The sequence below is a fragment of the Syngnathoides biaculeatus genome, chromosome 7 (genome assembly GCF_019802595.1).
Source record: "Syngnathoides biaculeatus isolate LvHL_M chromosome 7, ASM1980259v1, whole genome shotgun sequence".
Taxonomy (NCBI): Eukaryota; Metazoa; Chordata; class Actinopteri; order Syngnathiformes; family Syngnathidae; genus Syngnathoides; species Syngnathoides biaculeatus.
The window spans coordinates 24,792,189-24,814,105 of record NC_084646.1 but is presented as its reverse complement, the minus strand read 5'-3'; the positions used below and the strand labels follow the sequence as shown (position 1 = coordinate 24,814,105).

The 21,917-nt window shown below is 40.5% G+C and overlaps 1 protein-coding gene across 3 annotated transcripts in view; it reads right to left on the bottom strand.

The window, feature by feature from the left end:
- Positions 1 to 3,183: 3,183 nt before the first annotated feature.
- kank4 (KN motif and ankyrin repeat domains 4) overlaps positions 3,184 to 21,917 on the bottom strand; it is a 96,137-nt gene continuing 77,403 nt past the window's right edge. For all 3 annotated transcript variants that reach the window (XM_061825381.1, XM_061825382.1, XM_061825380.1), the window contains exons 3-10: positions 18,670 to 21,888; positions 14,559 to 14,652; positions 10,887 to 11,153; positions 9,757 to 9,841; positions 8,606 to 8,825; positions 8,379 to 8,521; positions 6,486 to 6,686; positions 3,184 to 5,673 (exon numbers count right to left, since the gene is read on the bottom strand). In XM_061825381.1, the coding sequence (XP_061681365.1) occupies positions 5,578 to 5,673; positions 6,486 to 6,686; positions 8,379 to 8,521; positions 8,606 to 8,825; positions 9,757 to 9,841; positions 10,887 to 11,153; positions 14,559 to 14,652; positions 18,670 to 21,888 (4,325 nt within the window). In that variant the 3' untranslated portion in view covers positions 3,184 to 5,577. The remainder of the gene's footprint in view (positions 5,674 to 6,485; positions 6,687 to 8,378; positions 8,522 to 8,605; positions 8,826 to 9,756; positions 9,842 to 10,886; positions 11,154 to 14,558; positions 14,653 to 18,669; positions 21,889 to 21,917) is intronic.

Genomic DNA, 21,917 nt, shown 5'->3' with positions numbered 1-21,917 from the left:
CTCTAGTGAGGATCAGCAGCATGGAAAAGGTATGGTTGGATGGATAAAAATACGATCAATAAGTGGTAGTGGCATCACTCGCCACTAGATGACCCAGTAGCACTTCCACTTCGCTTGCATCAGGAATATCATCAAGAATGCTTAGCAGTTGAAATTTTATACAAATCGAGTTGCAAGCCTATGTACCCAGTTTGCTTGGAGATATTTCACATCTATTGCAATGGTAGAAAAATAAATAATGAGAATTCAGTTTTCTTTCACATCCTCACCACTGCATCTCTCTCGAGCTCACCATCTTCTCAAGCATTTTATTTCTGCGTAACACTCGTTGCTTTTCACTTTGTTGCACAGTTCAGGTGAAGAAGTTCCTACGCCTCTTGTACCCTCGTAAAGGTTTCTGCAGTCAAGTCACTTTGTGTTTTAAAATGCAGTTAGCACACGACTGCCTCTCTGTCACTTTCGTTTTCCCTCCCCTCGCTTCTCTGCCCTGTAGATGACAGTTCCATTATCTCCTGGGTAATAAATTGCACAATTTAAGCCATGGGAGCAGAGTGGCGGGGACACACAGCTGTCTTTTTGTGTGTATTTACATATGTACAGCTGTATGCATATTGCGTTTGTCATCATCTTTTCACCAGTGTTTGTTTGTAGCTGTGTCCGTCTATTTATGAGTAATTTCTGCTGCTCTCCAAGTGTATTGTGACGTGTGTATATGGGTGAATACTTACAATTTATGCACTGGGGGTTTGACAGGCAAAGTACTCATAGTAGATAATTAGCAAACATGGTTATTACGTTACATTTATATTACTCTTAAGGATTCATATGCTCATTATTGCATATGAACGCTGTGTTATTTCCTAACAGCACAGACCAGACAAAGAAGCCCTTTTAGACATCTTCATTAGCCGTCCGTCATTAGTAACTATTTATGATTTTTAATTGCACGTAAATAATTACCACTAAAGATCGTTTCGTTTTTTGTAGTAAAAGCACATTAATTGAAGCATGGATGTGACTGTGGGTTATCACTCTCTTTTGTATTTTTAATATTATTAGAGAAGCTGTTTTTCCAGCTGGCGCAAATTAAGTTTTGGTCAGAGAACTATGTGTTTATATAATCGTAGTACCTGAAATAACGGCACTGACATCCACTTGTGTCAAAAGCTTCTTACTCTGCTCCCAGTATGTTATTTGTGCTCTACCAATCAAGCGTCACTAGTTTTTGCGGACAGCGGGGCTGAACCCATGTAAGATGTACAGAATTTAAGATAAAGAAGCAGATGAGCACAAATTTCACAAACTGCTGACTATTATGCTGTACTAAAAAAAAAAAAAGAAAAAAAATCAATGGAGTTAACACGGGTACATTACTGATACTGAGTAAAAAATGTGGGGCCATTGTTAACCCATCAGTTCATGCATCGTCTGTAGCCCTTAGCCCCCTGATGGGTCTCGGTTGTGCTGGAGTCTATTCTAGCTGACTTTGGCTAAGAGGCAGAGTAAACCTTGAAATGTTTGGCAGCCAATAATCGCAGGGCACCCACATTTACACCCACAGATTATTTGGTGTCTAAAATTAACTGACTCTCCATGTATTTTGGGATGTGGGAGGAAGCCGCCATCATTACATTCGTTGTGTTATTTCATTGTTTTTAATCCAGTAAGGGCAACACGGTGTAGCAGCTGGAAAGTGTTGGCCTCACAGTTCTGATGACCCGGGTTCAATCCCAGCCCTCCCTGTGTGGAGTTTGCATGTTCTGCTCGTGTCTGTGGGGGTTTTCCTCCCAGATCACAAAAATATGCATTCATTGGAGACTAAATTGCCCCTTGTTGTGATTGTGAGTGCGACTGTTGTCTGTCTCTGTGTGCCCTGCGATTGGCTGGCAACGGGTTTAGGGTATACATTGCCTCCTGCCCGTTGACAGCTGGGATAGGCTCCAGCACTCCTGTGCGACCCTCGTGAGGATCTTCACACGTCACTTGAGTTGCTGACCTACAGTAATTCTTCAAATTTGATGAATCTATTTTGACATTTAGACAGAGCATGTTGACGGGTTGTCACTTTGTAAAATGTGCTGGGTGAAAGACAGGGCTCGTTTATGTGTGTCCATTGAAGACGGACTTCCCAGGTGGTTGTGAATATGGCAGTCAATGGTTGTTTGTTTCAATGAGTCCGTCTGAGAGGTTATCACACGGTCAATAGCACCAAAGGATGTACAAGTGTGAGCTGAATCAATTAAGGATGGCAACAAGCCGTTTTAGTTTCTCAGGAACTCGCGCATTTAGACGCGTGAATTTAAAACGGAGGACTGTGGCAGTTGAGAAGTGTCATAGCGAAATAATATCAGTTAACAACCATTTCTGCAATCCTCAAATGTTACACTTATTTTGTTTTTACTTAGGGGATGACAGACTCAACGGCATACAGTATAAAAGCAGTTGTTCATTTGAGCTCAACGGCATTCTACAACTTTCCTTATCACGTAATAACAATGCCATCTAGCGGTTCTTTTAGTAATTCATTAAAAGTTATTAAATTTACCATCCATCCATCCATCCATCCATCCATCCATCCATCCATTTTCTGAGCCACGTATCAATCACAAGGGTCCCGGGAGCGATGGAGTCTATCCCAGCTGTCAAAGGGCAGGAGGCAATGTACACCCTGAACTGGTTGGCAGCCAATCACAGGGCACATGGAGACATACAACAGTTGCACTCACAATCACTTCTGAGGGCAACTTAGAGTGTCCAATTAATGCTGCATGTTTTGGGGATGTGGGAGGAAACCGGCGTCCCTGGAGAAAACCCACGCAGGCACGGGGAAAACATGCAAACTCCATACAGGCAGGCCCGAGATTTGAACTGTGAGACCAACACTTTCCAGCAACTGCACCGTGCCGCCAATTTAGCATTGTTGGAGTTGACTATACAGTATATAAATAATGTATAATGTATAAAATTCACCGTGTATCGTATACGCAGTGAATTTTATACATTTCTTTCTGTAAAATATTTAAACTTGTGAGATACGGTGAGATACTGCTAAGTAGTCAGAGACATGAAATGCAATGGTTATGAAAATAAACTAGTGTACTCTGTTGTAAATGAAAAGGGGGGTAAAGAGAAAAAAAAAACAGATTTCTTTTTTATATATTTATTTATTTTGAAATAGTTCTCTGGTTTCCAACATAAGAGCTCATTGAGATATTACATAAAGATATAGCTTATGTTATACTGTCATTTTCATATTTTTTCATTATACTGTATGTTCACTTAGTTTTTTTTATTATAGATATATTGTGTCATTGGTAACGTGGAAGGGCACATTAAAAAGTCATCAATAATACACCAGCCATTACTCAAAAAATTATTATCCACTGATCACTGTGAAAGTTTAATCACTCGAATATCTGTCCATGCATACATACATAGATATACTAATATATATAGAATGTAATTGTTAAAAATATATCATATGAAATAAATATTTAATATTATTTGTGGAGCATATTGATTGATAGTAGAGGTTATGTCATTTTCACAATACTGTATATACTGTACATGTGTTTGGCTGGCATAACAAGAACAAATAAAATACATATTTAACCCCATGTGAAACAGATTAAATTTCAAGTCTTTGGCAGCTAAACCTTGTTATTGTAGCATCAACGTCACGCTGGATTAAACATTGATCAGTTTCTCATATAGACCAATTGCACAAAGGATCAGATACAAAATGTACTCACACAACAAATGTAAGCATACTAATCAGAGGCGACAGGTTGGCACATTTGTGCATCGATACGGAAAGTAGTACGGAAATGTAATCACAAATGTGATAATATCCTGTCGAACGGGAAGTACAAGTTTCACATGATGTGCAAATAAACTTCGTCTGATTGATGACTTGATAAAATCTTTTAGGTATTCACAGTATGTGTTTAATATTGTTAACACACTTGATGTACTTGAATAACTTTAAGTCTACAGATGCTATTATTTAATCACAAATTTTACAAAGCACTGAATGATAGGCATCATCATCATATGGGCAAAAGACGTGAAATATTTGCGTCAAAATTGCATTATAGTGTATGAAAACACAATTTCGTTTGTCACTGCTGTAATATACTACAAATCAGGGTCAGTCTTGCTCTGACAAATTCAAGGAATACCGTCTTTTTTTTAAATGACCATGAGCGCTGAGAAACATCTTAGCACTATACAGTAAAAATTCAAGATTCATTCATCTTCAATTTCATCCATAATTACCTATTTTTAACAGTCCTTATTACATCAGAGTTAAGTCTTATTTGTGTGCCTACTTATATCCGTATGTATATATAGTCCTTGCAAAACTTGATTATGTGTAGATACAATCAGGTTTTGCGAGGACAAATGAAAAAGTAATTCATAAATTTTTATTTTGCCTTTGCCTCCCATATTTATTGACTAGTTATGATTGCTACATTTGCTTATTATTATTGGTATCAATATTTAGGAATGCATTAGCTTGTCAGACATTCATTGTGCAATTTTCTGCATATGAAAAACAAGTAGTCGAAGAAGAAAATTAATAAGATTCGCACTGAGGAGGGGGTAGTGGGGTGGGGGTGTCGGACAGTATTACAACATACTGTTGTTCAGTTGTTCATAGCCAACAAATCAAACAAACTTTATGACATGCAGAAACTTCTGCACAATACAATCTTCTTTGCAAAAAAAAAGAAATATTTTTTAAGTTAGTTTTATATATATATATATATATATGTGTGTGTGTGTTATAAAATTATTTTATTGTTTCATTCTATATGATACAAATGGTTTTATCGCAGACAGGAGCATCAGTGTTTCCTCTAAAATTCACGCACACACACACGCTGGCACGCAAATAACATGAGATTATTATTATAAAATAAGACACTGAATGATTTCAAATATCAGTTGGTAGGTGCGAAACAATTATATATATATATAATATATATATATATATATATATATATATATATATATATATATGAAGGCCTGGACATTGATCTTCATATTTACAAAGAGATATTTAAAAATAAAAATAGGAACCCAGTAGAAAATACAGATTCCGTGTTTGTATATACTTATATTCTGATGCAATATTGTGACATATATGCTCTGGCTTACCTCCACCTTTGAAATAAAGTCAATGGAGAGAAAAAAAAAATTCTCAACTTCACGGTGAATATTTTTCATACTGGATCTAAATCCTGTGCTTAGTATAATGCTTGACGAGTTTTAGAAAGAGGCAGCAGTTATCTTTTGATTTCCATGTCTCTCTCTCCGTACTTTCATTTTATTCTCCAGGATGTCATGTGAGCTATTTAATCAAGGCGACCATCCTGGTGTTCACTGGGTGGTTGATGCAGCATATCTATGAAAAGGTCATGTTGGCTGAGATGCAGAAGGAAATACAAGTGTGAATTGTAGACTGGGAAGTTTGTTTGGGGGGCCTCCACAACTTCAAGGTAAACGGCCCAAATGCAGAATGGGAGCATCTTTGCTCAGCATTAGCCGGTTTGAAGGAGATGCGGCTTTGGCTCATTGGCCTCTGTCAGCCTTGCCAAGGGCCATGATGAGGCCAGCAACATCCTGGTGGGAAGATCCTTCTGCCACCTCCTGAGCAGTCTGTCCGTTCTGGATCAAGCACAGAATAATAGTTAAAATGCAAAGTACCTGGGTTGGTTTGAATGGACCTGCAGTGACGTTTTTACTCCTGATAGTGGCGGTCTCGCGCTGTTCGAGGCCCACTCCTCAGATGCAGCTTGACTTAGCAGTTATTATTAGAGGTACAAAGAGAAGCATGTTGATCATTTTTAAAAATCAAACGACATTTCAGACTTGAGTTGTCATGCAATTGTAAAGGTGATCCAATAATTTGACTTCCAAATGTAACATTGTTGTCAAAGTATACCTGTACTATACCAGATGCTTTCAATTCCATCAGCATAATAGAATTGTGTTCAAGAAATAAATTCTTAACATGTTAATAGCTGTAAAATTAATTGACTGAAGGATAATGTAGTTTTGGTACTTTTCCTCGAGGATGTTGATCGTTAACGGTGAGCATATTGAAATAGATGGCACAAAAATGTCTTTTTATACTTGAGAACATTTTTTCCAAACTATTTAAAATGTAGTTTTTGCCCTGAGATTGTATCATGTTTTCTTCATTATTCTCTAATATTCTGCACAGGCCACTTTATTTTATATAAATATGAAACGAAAGCCACTGAACATAAATCACGATGATTCATGACGTTTATAAGGTTTGGGAGCTTTTGGATTTATCTCACTGATCATTTTGGAAGATACATCTTCAGTGTCTTTGAATCTCATGAGGCTAAAATATGATAGCCAGTACAGGTAGCCTGACTTTTTTTTTTTTTTTTAATGATCAGACATAATAGATGATATGTCTAGTAGAGCTAAAGTCAATGCGATGGTACCTTATCTGTGAGGCTGGTGTCACAGCTACCCGTCTCCAGCAGTAGGCGGGCAACATGAGTATGGCCGTGCTCGCTGGCGCACATCAAGGCCGTGGAGCCCTCGTAATCCTGAGCATTTACATCGGCGCCACAACTCAGCAGCAGCTTCACCATGGCAAGGCGCCCGTGGCTTACGGCGAGCATCAACGCTGTCTGACCCATCTAGACGAAGGGTGAGATTCAGGAGAGTAAAAAAGGAAAAAGGGCAGGAGAATAGGTCACGGTACCTCACAAACGGGCTGGGGGATGAAAGTGATAAGATTACCAAAGGGGAGGATCATTCATTTGGGTTGAAATATGTGCCAGGAGGAACGGAATTTGACTAAATGCATTGACGAACTGAATTTGAATTTGTATCGTTTAAGTTGAATCATTGCATTTAAAAAGAAAACGTGAATCTTGTGATTTGAAATTGCATTTATTACATTGAAACTCAAGTCCAATAAATTTGAAAGTATGGGTTGTTTTCACGTGACGTCCCCCATTGTGCTGCCTCGGACGGCGGCCATTTTTTTATATATATCTGCATTTATTGAAGACGCGACCGACAGCAAATCAAGCCCAAAGTGACTACTAGGCTACGTGGCATACACACATCATGGGACTCAGGACTACGTCACAAAGGCGCAGTATAGTGCCCTCGATCTTTTACTCTATGTGTATATTAAGAAGGAGGAGCAGTGGGATCGAACACTTGTCTTCTCAAGACACTTCGTAAATATTTAGTTCAGTCTTATTTTTTATAGTTAGGTTGTTGTAGCTAACTAAAATTGCTGCAGTGTGTGCTGAACTCTGTAATGTCCGTGCACCATTCCGCGTTGATATAAAAGCATATTCCACCGCATTTCATTTTCCGTGTTAGCATAAAGGTAAGTGCCTTTTATTTTTGTAATATCGAGGCAAACTCCATCTCTTCCATTTTTTTCAAAAGGTAAAACCTGTATATCAGTTCACCACAAGCAAAGCGAAATGTTTATTATTTGTTTAAAATTTCATGACAATGGCAGAAAGACAAAAGAATAAACAAATCCAGTATTTTACAAAATTCTCAAATCTTTCAAGTGACTAACAAAAAAAGGATCTTAAATGTAATGATGGCCTTCTGAAAAGAGTATCAATTAAGCTTGTTAGCTCGGTGACGCGATCAGCACATGGAGGTTGAAGCCGGGCAGCGTGATAGCTGTGACAGACATACGGGAACTGTATGGAATAGCAATCAATCGACGATACACAGATCTCTTCTTTGGCTTATCAGCGCTTTGTTTTTGATCATGTGACATAGGGACTCTCCGGAAAGTCAAATCGTCTAACTGGTGACAGTATTTTAACCTTTATACCATCTTTCCTTGGCCTATGTGTAATGCATCATCTGGCTAGAAAGAGATAAAAAGGTGCTTCCTTTGGTAAGGACGTATCACACCCACATGACCAAGTCCATACAGCCATTACCTTCGGCGCTGATCCCCACAAGGGTCGCAGAAGTGCTGGTGCCTATCCGAGCTGTTTTCAGGCAGGAGGCAGGGTGCACCCTGAACTGGTTGCCCGCCAATACAGGGCACATAGAGACAAGCAGCCGCACTCACAATCCCACCTAGGGGCAATTTTGAGTGTCCAATTCATGTTGCATCTTTCTGGGATGTAGGAGGAAAACAGAGTGCCCAGAGATAACCCACGCAGGCACGGGGAGAACATGCAAACATTACGTAGAATGCGCTATATAAATAAATTTGCTTTGCTTTGTTTTGAAAATTGCTGGAGCCGGACATTCCTACAACCTGGAGTGGTCGATCATTAATGAAATTCCACCAGCAAAAGCAATTAATGTGAAGTTGAATGCTTCGTGAAGTGCCTCACCTGCCTGGAGCGTGCATTAACATCACCAAGTCTCAGCAGCTGTTGCCCGACCTCCAAGTCATCGGGACTCTCAGCTGCTGTTAGTGCAGCCAGCATGACTGGAGTGTAGCCTGCCTTGTTCACATTGTCTGTTTCACAAAGTCCTGTACAGAAACATTTTTTAAAAATTAATTGTGTAGCGGGAGTTAGTGAGGGTGGAGGTTTCAAGCTTTGGCCTTGCAGCTCACCAGTATCAAGCAGCAGCTTGACCACAGGGAAGTTTGAATGTGATACGCTGTAGTGGAGAGCCATGTTACCGTTTCCGTCTGTCAGGTTGACTACGTATGGCAGGAGAGTCGGTGTGGTCAAGCCCACTTGGCGAAGGTATGATCGGACTGTGTCAGCTTGCGAAGTTTTCTGACTGGAAACTTTGAACCATTCTTGGTAGAGGACTACTAAAACTTGCCGCTGAGGGCAGAGAAATATGAGAGAATATGGAGATTGAAGAAAAAAAACACAACAACCACCTTAGGTGTAATTGCGATAAAGAGTACTGCCTAAATATAATTTTCCATTTACTCACAGCAGCTGGTTATTAACCTGCTGCTCCACATTATTCCTTTTAAAAGGCCTTGCATTCCCATCCTATCTGGCTGTTTAGGGCAGGAAGAAGACAAGCTTTGTTTGAGCTGAATTTAAGTCACCAGATTGCACAGATTTTTCTTGTTATTGTTGAACACGGCACAGCCTACCTCATTTGTTTTAAATGTTCATATTTTACTGGTTCTATCTTTCAAGGAGATTGTGAAGCATACTTCACATAGGCAGGCACGTTCAGAGAGATGTCAGACTGACTGAGCTGAGGTTGGGGTGTTAGATGCCTTACTCAAGAGTACCTCAACAGTCATCAGAACACAGACTTGCAGCTCCCCAACTATAAGTTGTGCTTTACCAACCGGCAGTTCTAAAGATATTTATTGAACCAAATTGCAATTGTACTTTTCTACCCAACTATCCATCCATTCAGTTTCCATACCACATATCCTCACGAAGGTCGTGGGGGTGCTGGAGCCTATCCCAGCTATCTTTGGGGTACACCCTTAACTGGTTCCTAGCCAATCACTTAGCACATATAAATAATCAATGGTGCTCGCATTCATAACTACGGAAAATTTAGTTCTCAATCGACCTGCCATGCATGTTTTTGGGATGTGCGAGTAAACTGGAATACCTGGGGAAAACCCTTGCAGTTGAACCCCGGTCCTAAGAACGATAAGGCAGATGTGCTAACCAGTCATCCACCATTCCACCACTTGTACTTTTCAAAATCCAAATTAATAATGCCAATTTACATGAAAATATTAACTTTACAGTCCCTCTCGTAAGTCAAACTTCTTACCATTTCTTTATCTGGAGAGGTAACCTCCTCCATGCGATCCTTAACATAGAGGCAGGCATCAATAAAGCTCTTGTCAACATTTTCACTGAAATAAAACGTTCATTAGTTAAACATTAACATCTTGAATATGTAATAATTAATGCAGGGTAGTTTATTCTAAATACACGACACATCTAAATCAGTGGTTCTCAAAGTCTTTATACCAACTACGCTCTAACATACTTTAGTGTCAATGTTAAAATACTGTAGCACAGTAAGCCCACAAGATGAATTTTATTCCTTAGAAGTACACTATTTGTCAAATTTTTAGAGAAACGTCTCCATTTAACAGCGTGATCAAGTGTTTCAAAACATTTGACTGGCAGTATGTTTTATATTAATGCAGGCCACCAAACATTGTGCACCGATTGAACATTAACAATGCACTTAAATAATTAAAATAAAGGTGCTTTAATATTCATTTGATTGAAATGTATAGTGCTAATGCGTTATAATAAGTTAAGAAAAATACTAAGCACCACCCCCAAAAAAAAATGTTCTTAAACAATTAAACTAAAAAAGTAGTGGCAGTGATTCTGTTGGGTATCACTGGGTGGGGCTTGCATACCAATATTGGTAGAAATAGCACACTTTGAGAATCACTGATCTGCATGTTATATTTTACTAAGACAAATTTACCGTGAAGTGGAAGCGAATGATAGCAACAGAACCATATGTAATGTGATTTTCAGCATGTACACTAACTCTGGAGATGTACATTCATGAGACCAAGGCCTATGCAATTTTCTCGAGTTCTGGACTAATACAGCTGAGTAATGACTTAATACTGTACTGTGTTTCTGGTGTGTGGAGTTTGAAAAAACGTGTTGCATACTGCGTGTACAGGTATTACAAACATTTGTGTTTGTATGTCCGTGCATGCTTGTCAGTAAGTCATCTGCATGTTAAAGGTCAACATGCTCATTGGTAATACTGGAGTAGCAATTTGGCAAGATGTACTGTTGCCGAGACAAACAACCATTCAAACACATATTTCGAGTCAGTCTGAAAGACTGCAAAAAATTTTAAATCCACCATAAAAATGTTAGCTGTGGGAGCATGAATGACTCCCTTCTTGAAATCTATCTCACCCTTCAGCCTCCTCCCCCAGGAGCTCCAGGCTACCCTCTGAATCCAGCAAATCTTTACTGCTCTCTTTCTCTGCAGCCACTGCACCCTCTTCACTGTGCAAGATTTCGGCATCTTTCGCATGTGCATCTGCTCCCTCCTCAGGCTTTTGTGCTGATGTAGGCTCCTTGTCTTTTTCTTCATCTGCCTGTGAGGTGCCCCCCTCTCCTTCAATGTCCACTTTTGCTTCCCCATCTCCACTGGAGTCGTCACTCGATGTACTCTCATACCTGACAGGAAGCAGCAAAGTCGTTATAGCAACCATTTTGTTTCAGGAAAATTCGGCACAGAATCTGTTTTGTATTTGTATTGCACAGTACACAAATAAACCATTAACACACATGCAGGCAGGCAATGAGGAATTTCAGAATAAATTGGATTAAAATTTGCTACACCTCTTGAGCTGGGAATAGTGCCCTGATCAAGGACACGGTGACTGCAGTCAGATATAGACTAGAAACTCTCCAACAAGTTGCCATTAAACATTTGTCCGCAGCAAGAGTACAACCATGAGCCACCAGTTCAAAACTCTTAACAGATGAGTTGAACTGAAACAATAATCAGTTCTTCCTGTTAGAAAAAGTTTTGCTTCCAAAGTCTCTCGCTATAGATGGTGCTGATGACCCCCAATGTGACACTTCAAGCCCTTCAAACTCTATCTGGACCAGTACGTTAGTACTGTATTACTACAGCTTATTGTAAAGTTTATAATTACAGTAGTTTGATTACCTTGTGATTCATTGTTGTCTTTCTTGTATCGCTCCCTAGTGCCTACTGTCTTGTGTCATTCATATTTTTTTTTCTGTTTTTGTCCTAGACCTGTTAAGTCTCTTCCAATCAGCTCAAGCCAACATGTTGTTTCGCATGAGCTTCATTGTCTCCTGTGTTATTTAGTTTGCTTGTGACTGTTCAGTCTTTGACATATTCGTGGCGAGACTAAAACCCTGTGCACTTTGCAGCCTTATTTCTTTTTTTTTTTACTTTTATTTAAAACCTGGACATCAAAAAAACTTTCGGATTTTCTTGGCTTGAGTACATAAGCTGTGTTTGGGTTTCAAGCCTGTATGCCTGCCTGCCTTCCTGGATTTGTGCTTGTGCCTCCACCACCAAAGGTTGACAGTTCACATTTTGTCCGCCATGGGCTTTGCGTTATGTGTCTTCCATAAATTTAACTGTATATAGACTTTGGACAAATACACAGGCTACCACATCACAGCAGCATCAAAACTGCGACCACTAATATGAATGCAGTTCACATAGTCATCACAAGCTGAGGTTAGATATACACTAAAAGGTCATCCCTGTGAAATGAAAAAGATGCTTGATTAATACAATGCTGGCCCAGATTTCCAAAGCATCCTTTGCAGTAAAACATGTAAATATATGTCTATTTTAGGTACGTTTATATGCTCACATCTGTGCACCTTTGAACAAAACACAGCCTTGTTCAGAGACGTAAGATCATGATATATGGAGAGTTTGTGAGTGTGCTTGTGTGGCCACTATGAGGCTAACTCTTGAAGTCTTGTACTGAGTAATCACTGATTTGTGGTTTTTGGGTTTTAGGCCACAAAATTCTCCGAATTCCAAAGAATCTTGGGAGAGATCAAAGAAGGCTATCTTAAAAAATAACTACTACTACTACGACGACTATTACTACAGTAGTACTACTTTTGATAACAAATATTGGCATACTTTCTAGTCTTAAAGGATTTTAATGATTATTCTGTACTTAAATGAATACTTCAAGAGGTATCATCAATTAGTTAGGGGCAGCACGGTGGTTCAGCTGGTAAAGCGTTGGCCTCACAGTTCTGAGGACCCACGTTCGATCCCCGGCCCCGCCTGTTTGGAGTTTGCATGTTCTCCCTGTGCCTGCATGGGTTTTCTCCAGGAACTCCGGTTGCCTCCCACATCCCAAAAACATGCAACATTAATTGGACACTCTAAATAGTCCCTAGATGTGATTATGAGTCTGGCTGTATGTTTCTATGTGCCCTGCGATTGTCTAGCAACCAGTTCAGGGTGTACCCCGCCTCCTGCCCGTTGACAGCTGGGATAGTCTCTGGCACTCCCTGTGACCCTTGTGAGGATAAGCGGATTAACAAAGTGGCAGGCCCAGACCTTGTGTCCCCATCTTGCCTCAAAGTCTACATGGACCGGCCAGCACCAGTCTTTCCAGAGCTCTTCAACAGATCTCTGGAACTGTAAAAAGTACCATCCTGCTTCAAATCCACCACCATCATTCCAGTACCCACGAAACCTGCAATATCAGGTTTGACTGAAAAGGCATCTTGCTTTGACATATGTGGTCATGAAGTATTTTGAACACCTCATGCTGGACCCCCCTGCAATTTGCCTACTGAGTAAACAAGTCTGCGGATGATGTCGTCAACACTTCCACATTGCCGTAGATGCCTTGCAAGATTTTTCAGTTGTCACAACAGTCAAGGTGCAAAAGAGAAACCTAGTCAGGCCTAGTAAAAAACGGAATGCAAAACTAAACCTGACAGTAGTTAATAGGGCATATCATAACTGGTAGGTGTCCTCAGTGGAATGGGAAGCACAGGTCTACGTATTCCGTGTCATCTAGCAGACCTTTTGAGTTGCGTCACATTCTGCCTCATTTTGGTATGTATTTTGTCCTGTTTTGCCAAAGTTCTCACACCAAGCTAAACTGTAAAATGTAAAACTTTTATAAACCCAAGTCATCTGTTTAATTTACCTACAATGCTCAACGTGGCATAACCTTAAGAGTGTGTGGGTGTGTGTGTTGTGTGTGTGAGTATGTGTGTGCATGCGAGTGAGTGAAAGAGAGTGCAGGTTAAAGAGGGAGCAAAAAAGAAAGAGGGAGAGACAGAGAGAGAAGAGTTTTCTGGCAAGGGTGCACACTGTGAAGTGTGAATGTGAATAATGGGCTTTTTTTGTTTGTTTGTTTGGGCACAAGAGTTGGATTTGTAACTTAGCTGTTGGGGGAAAATTAACATTAATAATGATTTATTGAGAGGTTTTAGGTGCCCCTCCGCACTGATAACACTCTGTAACCGGTCCGGTGGGGGAGCTTCATTCGTTTCTAGTGGGGTCAAAAACATGCTACAAAGCTGTCAGGGATCCACGTTTTATCCATAGAAAGCTTTGACAAATTGTGAGAAAAACGAGAGACCCCATCAGAACTTGACAGGCCAGGTGGAGTAGTACAAGCAACTGTGGGAAACTGTGGATTTCATGTTTGAGCCTCTTGGACTCACAAGCGCTGTCAATTTCACCAGGATAAACCATGAGAAAATTTTGCAAAACTTGAACATGGTGGAAAAAATTAACCACAATCTCAGAACACACTACATGGGAGGACAAACATGCCGTGGCCAAAACGAACATAGTGGAAATGTAGCTTAACGCAGTAAAATGCAGAACATTCATAGATGTTGAGGTGAATTCAGTCTATTCATTCCGTTACTGTACAGTTATTCAAATAATGTATGTATATTATTTATAATATATGGAGAGAGAAAGACAATGATGATGAGCGCAACCACACAGAGAAATACACACACATACCCACACTCATGTACGTCTGTGACCTAAATTAGGCGATTAACCACAGACAGATTGGACACTGATTAAACTGATTTTACCCTCCATTCACCCCGACAAACTTCAAGTTTTTCTTGGTTCCCTTATTCCCCTGCTTGTCAGGAACCCCATTTTTCTTCATAATAGATTTGAGACCTGGGGAGAAGGACAGAGCATGAGAGGGAAACACAATTTGAGAATTCTGTAAAGTACAAAGTACATTTTATTTATCTGTTAGTCCATCCATCAATCCATCATCATCATCATCCATCCATCCTTGCATTTAAATGGAGGTTCTACTGTGCTGGGAAGATGGTATATAAGATTTATAAGGAAATCTATGCAAATTTCAGACAAATCAGCCTAAAAATATTTGCAAAGTTAGGCACTGGTATGCTTCCACTAGAGATGTCCACAGATGTCCGTAGTTATGCTTGAACTAAAAAAGTTTCAAAATGTCTTGAGTTGAAGAATTAATATTTAAAGGGGAGTTAGAAGCATAGTCAAACACCTTATTGAATAAATGAGTAAGGTGTACCACAATATTGCATCCATTGTGTTTCAGTCTCTTCATTAAGCATTATTGATCACATACAACCTTGATAGCCCCCCCCTAATGTGTATAACGTTAATGTTAATATTGCTCTATTCCCGATTTGTATGTGCTCAAAACCCAACGCAGTTGTGATAGTCTTGATGTAAAGGCCCTGCCATGTTTTATGTAAAACAGAGGTATGCAGCATAGAGCTCACTCCACCCCCAAAGAAATTGCCCCACAGAAGAATGATGAATGAACCCTATACTTAAGTGCATCAGAATGGGGAATGTTAAAAGATAAGTTGTAAAAAATGCATTACTATTCATCGTAATGTGTGGCATTATTCAACCCCGCCTTACTTGGTCAGGGCAACATACTGTGTTTAGAAATTAAAATGTAATTGTATGACTGAAAATGTTTTACATACATTTCCTTCTCAAGCCTAAACAATAGTAATGGTAGACGGCAACCTTGTGTTGCCAGTGATAGTTAATAGCAAACACAAAATATAGAATCAGTTTTACAATTTCATACTAATGAGTTTATGTACAGTATATTTAACCAACAATGCACAAGCTTTTGTGCTTCTGCACTGAACTTAAAATGAACTCGGAACTCTGGTAGCACAGCACCAGTCTTTACTCAAACTCCCAGGCCATGAATAGAATTTTGAGACGTCAAGGGAGGAAGGAAAGACGCCACTTTGATGTGTGCACTTTAATTAATTCATTCAACTTTTCAATTTTTTTTTCCAAATCCACAAATATATCTGCGATTTATGTTTTTCAAATCCACAACTTGTTGGCACATTTTTTTCAAATTCACAAAGATGTCCGCACTTTATATGTTTTTTTTTAAATGTTGTTCATGTATTAACCATGACTTATCATTTGTAAATATTCAATCATGCTTGCGAATTGTTGGAACTGCATTAGTCGACTTATTTTTTGATACAAATGTAATGCAATTTCAAACCGAAAAAAATCACACGTGTGGGATGTCCTCCCTCCATCTGCGAGGCAGTAGTATTGCCGTCTCCTTTCATAGCACATGAATATGTTTTCGAGAGCGAGCCAGCGTCATTTTTTAAGCACTATAATAATAATCTGTCATGTTCTTAGTTTTGGTTGGGTTGGTTTTGTGTTTTCTGTGTTCCATGTCTTGTGTGCGGATTTTGTCAGTTGTGTCCACCTGTTCATTTGCCCTCCTCCTTTGTGTTGACCAATCAGCTCCCTCCAGCCACTAGTGTCCTGTCCAGGTGTTTCTCATTGTCTCGGTAGTCTCTGCGTATTTAAAGCCCCACTGTCATGAAATGCATGATTTTTAGTATGTTATTAATGGTAAAAAAAAAGCCACCCGGAATTGACCCATCCGTTTTTTTCACCACAAAACATGATTTTGACATATATGGCTTTTTGTAACTCCCGCCGTAAAAATCGTCTCGAGGGATTTGTTTTGGAGGAGAAGCAGGAAGTGATGTTAACAGCAGCAGCGCACTCAGGCAGGCTCGTGTGTTTATACTAGTTTTACCTGCTGGAAGGTAGCTCTTTGTTCCTTCGTGTTAGCCAAAATGCCGGCTCGTTGTATTGTTGGATATTGTTCGAACAATCGGGAGGATGGATTTACTCTTCATACTTTTCAAAAAGACCCGGTTCGTTGTGAAAAACGGATTGCACAGGTGCAAAGGACGAGAGCTTCGTGGGTTCCAAATGACAGGCAGGTGTGTATAAAGCTACTTAAAAAAAAAAACAATAGTTGGGGGGCTGGGGGGGACGTAATCCTCTCAGAACGTAACAAAAGATCCACACACATAAGTCAGGGGTGCTAATTATGTCGATGTGCCCATTGTCACTGCAGACAGCTTCGGCAGCGGCACCGGGGACGGCTTCAGCGGAGCCTCGTCCACCGCGGACGGCTTCAGCCGGGGTGGCTCATACATACTGTCTGGGAGTCTGTTGTTTGTTAGAAGTGATCCGCATATCATCTAAATATGGCTCGAAACAATAGGGTAATATTGCCCCGGTCACTTCACTCGATTGTGAGATATTCTCTTCCTCGAAAAGAGATTCCATGTCCAATAGCAAGTGCCACTACATGTTTTCAATGGCGTGTAACATCTGGTGATGACGTTGCAGGTAATATGGCTACCACTTGGATGTCGAATGAGACTTCCGCAACTTTGTGCATGGATGACACGCTGTCCTCTATGTAATAATAATAGGCATTGAAGTGAATGTATTTTTCATTACAATATGTATTTTAGAATGTTTATAGGCATGACACTGGGGCTTTAACTCCCTGTTTGCTTTCAGATTTTTTTGGTCCAATGTCCTTGTCACGGGTTGCTTGTTGCTTCGTTGCTCATTTCATTTTTGAAAGTCATGTCAACGTTGTAGTTTAGCATTAAGTCATATTTTGTTACTTATTGTATTTTTGGTTGTCACTTTAAGTTGTTGTTAGAATGAAAGATTTTTGATATTCCTCTACTCCTGCCTTGCCTCCCTGCTTTCCTGCATTTGAGTCCTTCATGCCTTGCCGTGCCTTCATCGCCTTTCACGAGCCCCGACTGTGACATAATCTGTTTTTTATTTCTTGCTTACAAGTGAGGAAGTTGAGCGGATAGAAGGCCTTTCTACATGTGTGCATCTAATCTGCATTTTGTTTTTTCCCATAGATGAATGCACATGCCCACTGATCCACAAACGTACTATAAACAATTCACAAGCAAAATTGAACATCGACAATTAATAAATCATGATAAACGTACACACAACATGAAAAAACAAAAAACATTTTTGGATTTGTAAATCGCAGATACAATGTGTTGTTAATTTGGAGCCACTCAGAGGAGAGAAATAATGATTAACATTGAAATTAGGACGGCGTGGTGGAGCAATTGGTTAGAGCGTTGGCCTTACAGTTCGGGGGTCCGGGGTTCAAATCTCGGCCACGCCTGTGTGGAGTTTGCATGTTCATCCCGTGCCTGTGTGGGTTTTCTCTGGGCACTCAATTTTTTTCCCACATTCCAAAAACATGCATTAATCTGAGACTCTAAATTGCCCCTAGGTGTGATTGTGAGTGCGACTGTTCTCTGTCACTATGTGCCCTGCGATTGGGCGGGAACCAGTTCAGGGTATACCCTCTCTCTAGCTCAAAGTTCGCTGAAATAGACTCCAGCGCTCATGCGACCCCTGTGAGGATAAGCTGTAAACCACCACACAAACCAAGATATAGGATGTTTGCATTCGGTGGAATTTTTGGGACTGTGAAATCAGCACTTTTTTCCCTTTTATATCCTGAATTTTCCTTTGTAACAAGAGACACTATTTTTCTGAGGAAGCATTTCGTAACCTGAATCTTCCATTACTAGAGACATTCGTAAGTAGAGGTACTTCTGTATTTGATCTTCATGCATTAAAAAAAACAACCTTTCAGAACCAATATGTGATAAAAACTGGATGAGATCAATTATTTAATTAAATATTTTTGTTCATACCAAAGTTGTAATAAAGTAAATCATATGATAAGATCATGTGAATTACTACAAATAAACTTCTTGTCCTTCAAGCAATTAACTCACATATTATAGCATATATTATGTTATGGCTTTGCCATTACATTAGGTTGGAGCTTACCTTGTTCTTGCTGTTTGTTAGGAGGAGCCTTCTGGCCTTGTGAGTAAAAGGCAGAAAGAACACTAAGGGAACTGACCAACTGACTCTGAATAGAGCTCATTTTGGAGGGTCCAGGTTTCCCTGCTGGTTTCCCTGCAGTTGCTGCTTTTCCTGCAGCCTTGGGTGAGGCTGACTTTCTTGCCTCGGTGCCTTTCCCTGGCGTCTGTTTTTGTGTGCTAGGGTTCTGTTGCTGGCTGACCAAGGGTTGCACTCCAGAGCTGCTCCCCAACTGAGCCCAGTGCTCCCCCAGAAGCCCTGTGATCCGAGTTACAACTTGACCTAAAGCCACAGGTGAGGTTGGTGACTCACTTGAGCCTCTGCGTACCTGTTGCGCCTCATCAATATCATGATGTGAGGTCATAGGTTCACCAGAACTCTGATGGTGAGCTGTTTCACTGACAGCTCTGTATAATGTCTGTAATTCAGGTTCTTTCTTAAGGGGTTGACTCTCATCAGACAACCTTCGTGACTGAGATTGGATTTCACTTGATGTCTGGCGTCTTGGGTGTGTGTGGCCATCTCCAGATCTGCGTCTTAAAGGTTGGGATATGTTAGATACTCTAGTTAGTGCTTTGAGTTCCTTTGAATGTTGTCGAGTTGTAGTTTTAGATGGGGTTTGTATAGATTTTGGTCGAGTTTGGACTTGATTGGTGCTTGATGATGAGCTTTGAATCTCAGTTTGAGGTTGCAATTGAGTCTCTTTTTCACACGGTATCATGAAAGTATTCTCCCCAGACTGAGACTGAGATGGGGATTCATGTTTTAGCTGTAGGTTAGATAGTTCTGCAGAGGCTTGGGACTCAGTTTTTGACTGCTGACCTTGAATTTCACCAGATCCAATAGGAGGACACACAGGAGTAGCTTGAAGTTGAGGTGTTGCTTGTGACTGATCGGCTGATGCCCTACGGCCTCTCTCGGGTCTTACTGGAACGCCTGTCTTTACTGTGGCCCTCTCTGATGCTACCACAACTGTGACAGTATCCAAGGACTCCCCTGTGGTCTGTGAAACCTGCTGTGTTTCAACATTCTCTAAGAGTAATATTGCTTTTGTTTCTAAGTTCTTTTGTACAAGGCTCACATCTGGTGTAGATGCTGCATGTTCTTCTCTCACTATTCTTGAACTTCTACTTTCTTCGGTCGGGTTGACTAAATCTGAAGCTAGAGTTCCTGTTTTGATCCCACTTCTTTGAACTGAAAAAGACATATCTGTAATAATGTCTACGACCACAGTGTCATTATCTTTTTGAACTCCGTTTATTTTCTTGGTTTCTTTACTTTCACTGACCTTACTATCAACCTCATTCCCTTGGTTTCCTATATTTTCAGTCTCAAGACTCTCGGTTTCAACATTTCTGACTGGATTGTCGTCTTGCACTCTTTCTACCTCAGTCTCAGTATGCTGGTCATTCATCTGTGCTATCTGTGTCTCAGTCACTCTGTCCACTGTGTGCATCCTCTCTGTCTCAGTCTCCCGCTGCACACTGCTAGCCCTTGACCTCTGTGGGTGGTCTCTCACTTCCTCTGATTTATCTGCAGTTGTTTCAGTCATCTGATCCTTAGTGGCTGCTCTTTCAGTAACTGTACCTTGTTCCATGCTGTTGACTACGGGTAGTTGTTTGCTGACAAAAAACCCTTCTGCTCCAACTTCTGTCACTTTGTCCTCAGTGCCCACCTTGGTTGTCTCCGTTTCTTGATCAATCAATCCAGACCGTGGTATAGGGATGCACACTTCAACACAGATTCTTTCGGTATCAGTTCCTTGATCTACTGTACCAGGTGATTCTGTTTCTGTCTCCTGGTTGGCATAGTCTACTCTCTCAGTCTCTGTCCCTGTGTCTATACTCTCTCTTCTATGTCTGTTGTGTGTTTCTGATGGAGACACCTCTACTCTTATTCCCTCACTCAGCTGAATTATTTTCTCCTCTTTCACTTGATTTTCCACTATTTGTTCTTTCAAAAGATCATTAGTTCTCTCCAGCTCTTGACTGGCCTTTAGAAGTTTAGCTTCCAGTAATACTAGCTTTTCATGGAGAGTCTGTACACTCCTTGAATCCCCAAAATGATCTCCTATTGTTGCATTATCATCTTCCTGCCCTGCATGTTCAAGTGGGCTCCCTACAGTTTCTTTCTGTTGGTCACATTTTTCTAGCAGCTGTGTTTCAATGTTAGATTCTTGTTGACACATACTCTTAATCAGTTCTTGATTTACAGGCTCTTTTTGAAGCATAATAATTGCCTCTGGGCCACCCTGTTTCTTTTCCTCAGCTACTGCCTTTCTTGTCAAATGCTCATTAAGTTGAGGTGTCAGAAACAAATTAAACCCTTCTCTGCTTGCTTGTGGTTGAGTTTGTGTCCTAACATAAGCACATGGATCCACTTTAGATGATAATGTGGAAGTCTGGGCCTTTTCCTGGGCCTGAAGCTGACATAGCAGCTGTTCCCTTTCCAACCTTAGTGAACAGATCTGAGCCTTAAGCTCAGGGATTGTTTTGACCTGCTCTTCAAGCTCTCTGACCCGCTTCAAAGCCACTGTGATCTGCTGGTGAATCCCCACTCGTTCTTGAGTAACACATCTTCTTTCTGTTATATCAGGTGATGCTCTAAACACATTTTCAGTTGAGCCATTCTCTGGTGTTCCCACAATACGGTCTGGGCTACTTGAATCAGAACCTTTCCGCTGTTGTAATGTGATAGGCATACTTGATGCTCTCAGCAAGTTGGGGCGATTTTGTGTGCTGGTTATTTTTTCTTCAATACCCTGAGCTCCAAAAATTCCATCACCCCGAAGCCGAACCGAAACAAGACTTGTTCCCTGCATAGCTGATCCTTGACATGATGTTCCTCCTTCATTTACTCTCAAATCAGAGATCTGTGGAACCTCAGTTAGCCGTGACTTAGGTGTTGGTCCCAAAGTGGATATTCCAGACCATAGACTATCTTTAGGAGCTGGACGGATCACATGCCCTGGAAGACTGAAATTTCTGGGTAGAGTACTGAATTTGGGAGGACCCTTGATCCGACGTTGGATGTGGACTCTTTTGATTGTATTGCCTTTTTCAATATCATCAACATATTTGAGAAAATCCAAGTCCAGGTGGAAACCATATGGAGTTTCTACTGAGTAGGGAAGTTGCTTTCTCTGAACACCACTTTCACTGGCCGTTGTCTGAAAGCCATTGGCTGGTGTAGAGAAATATCACAGTGAATTA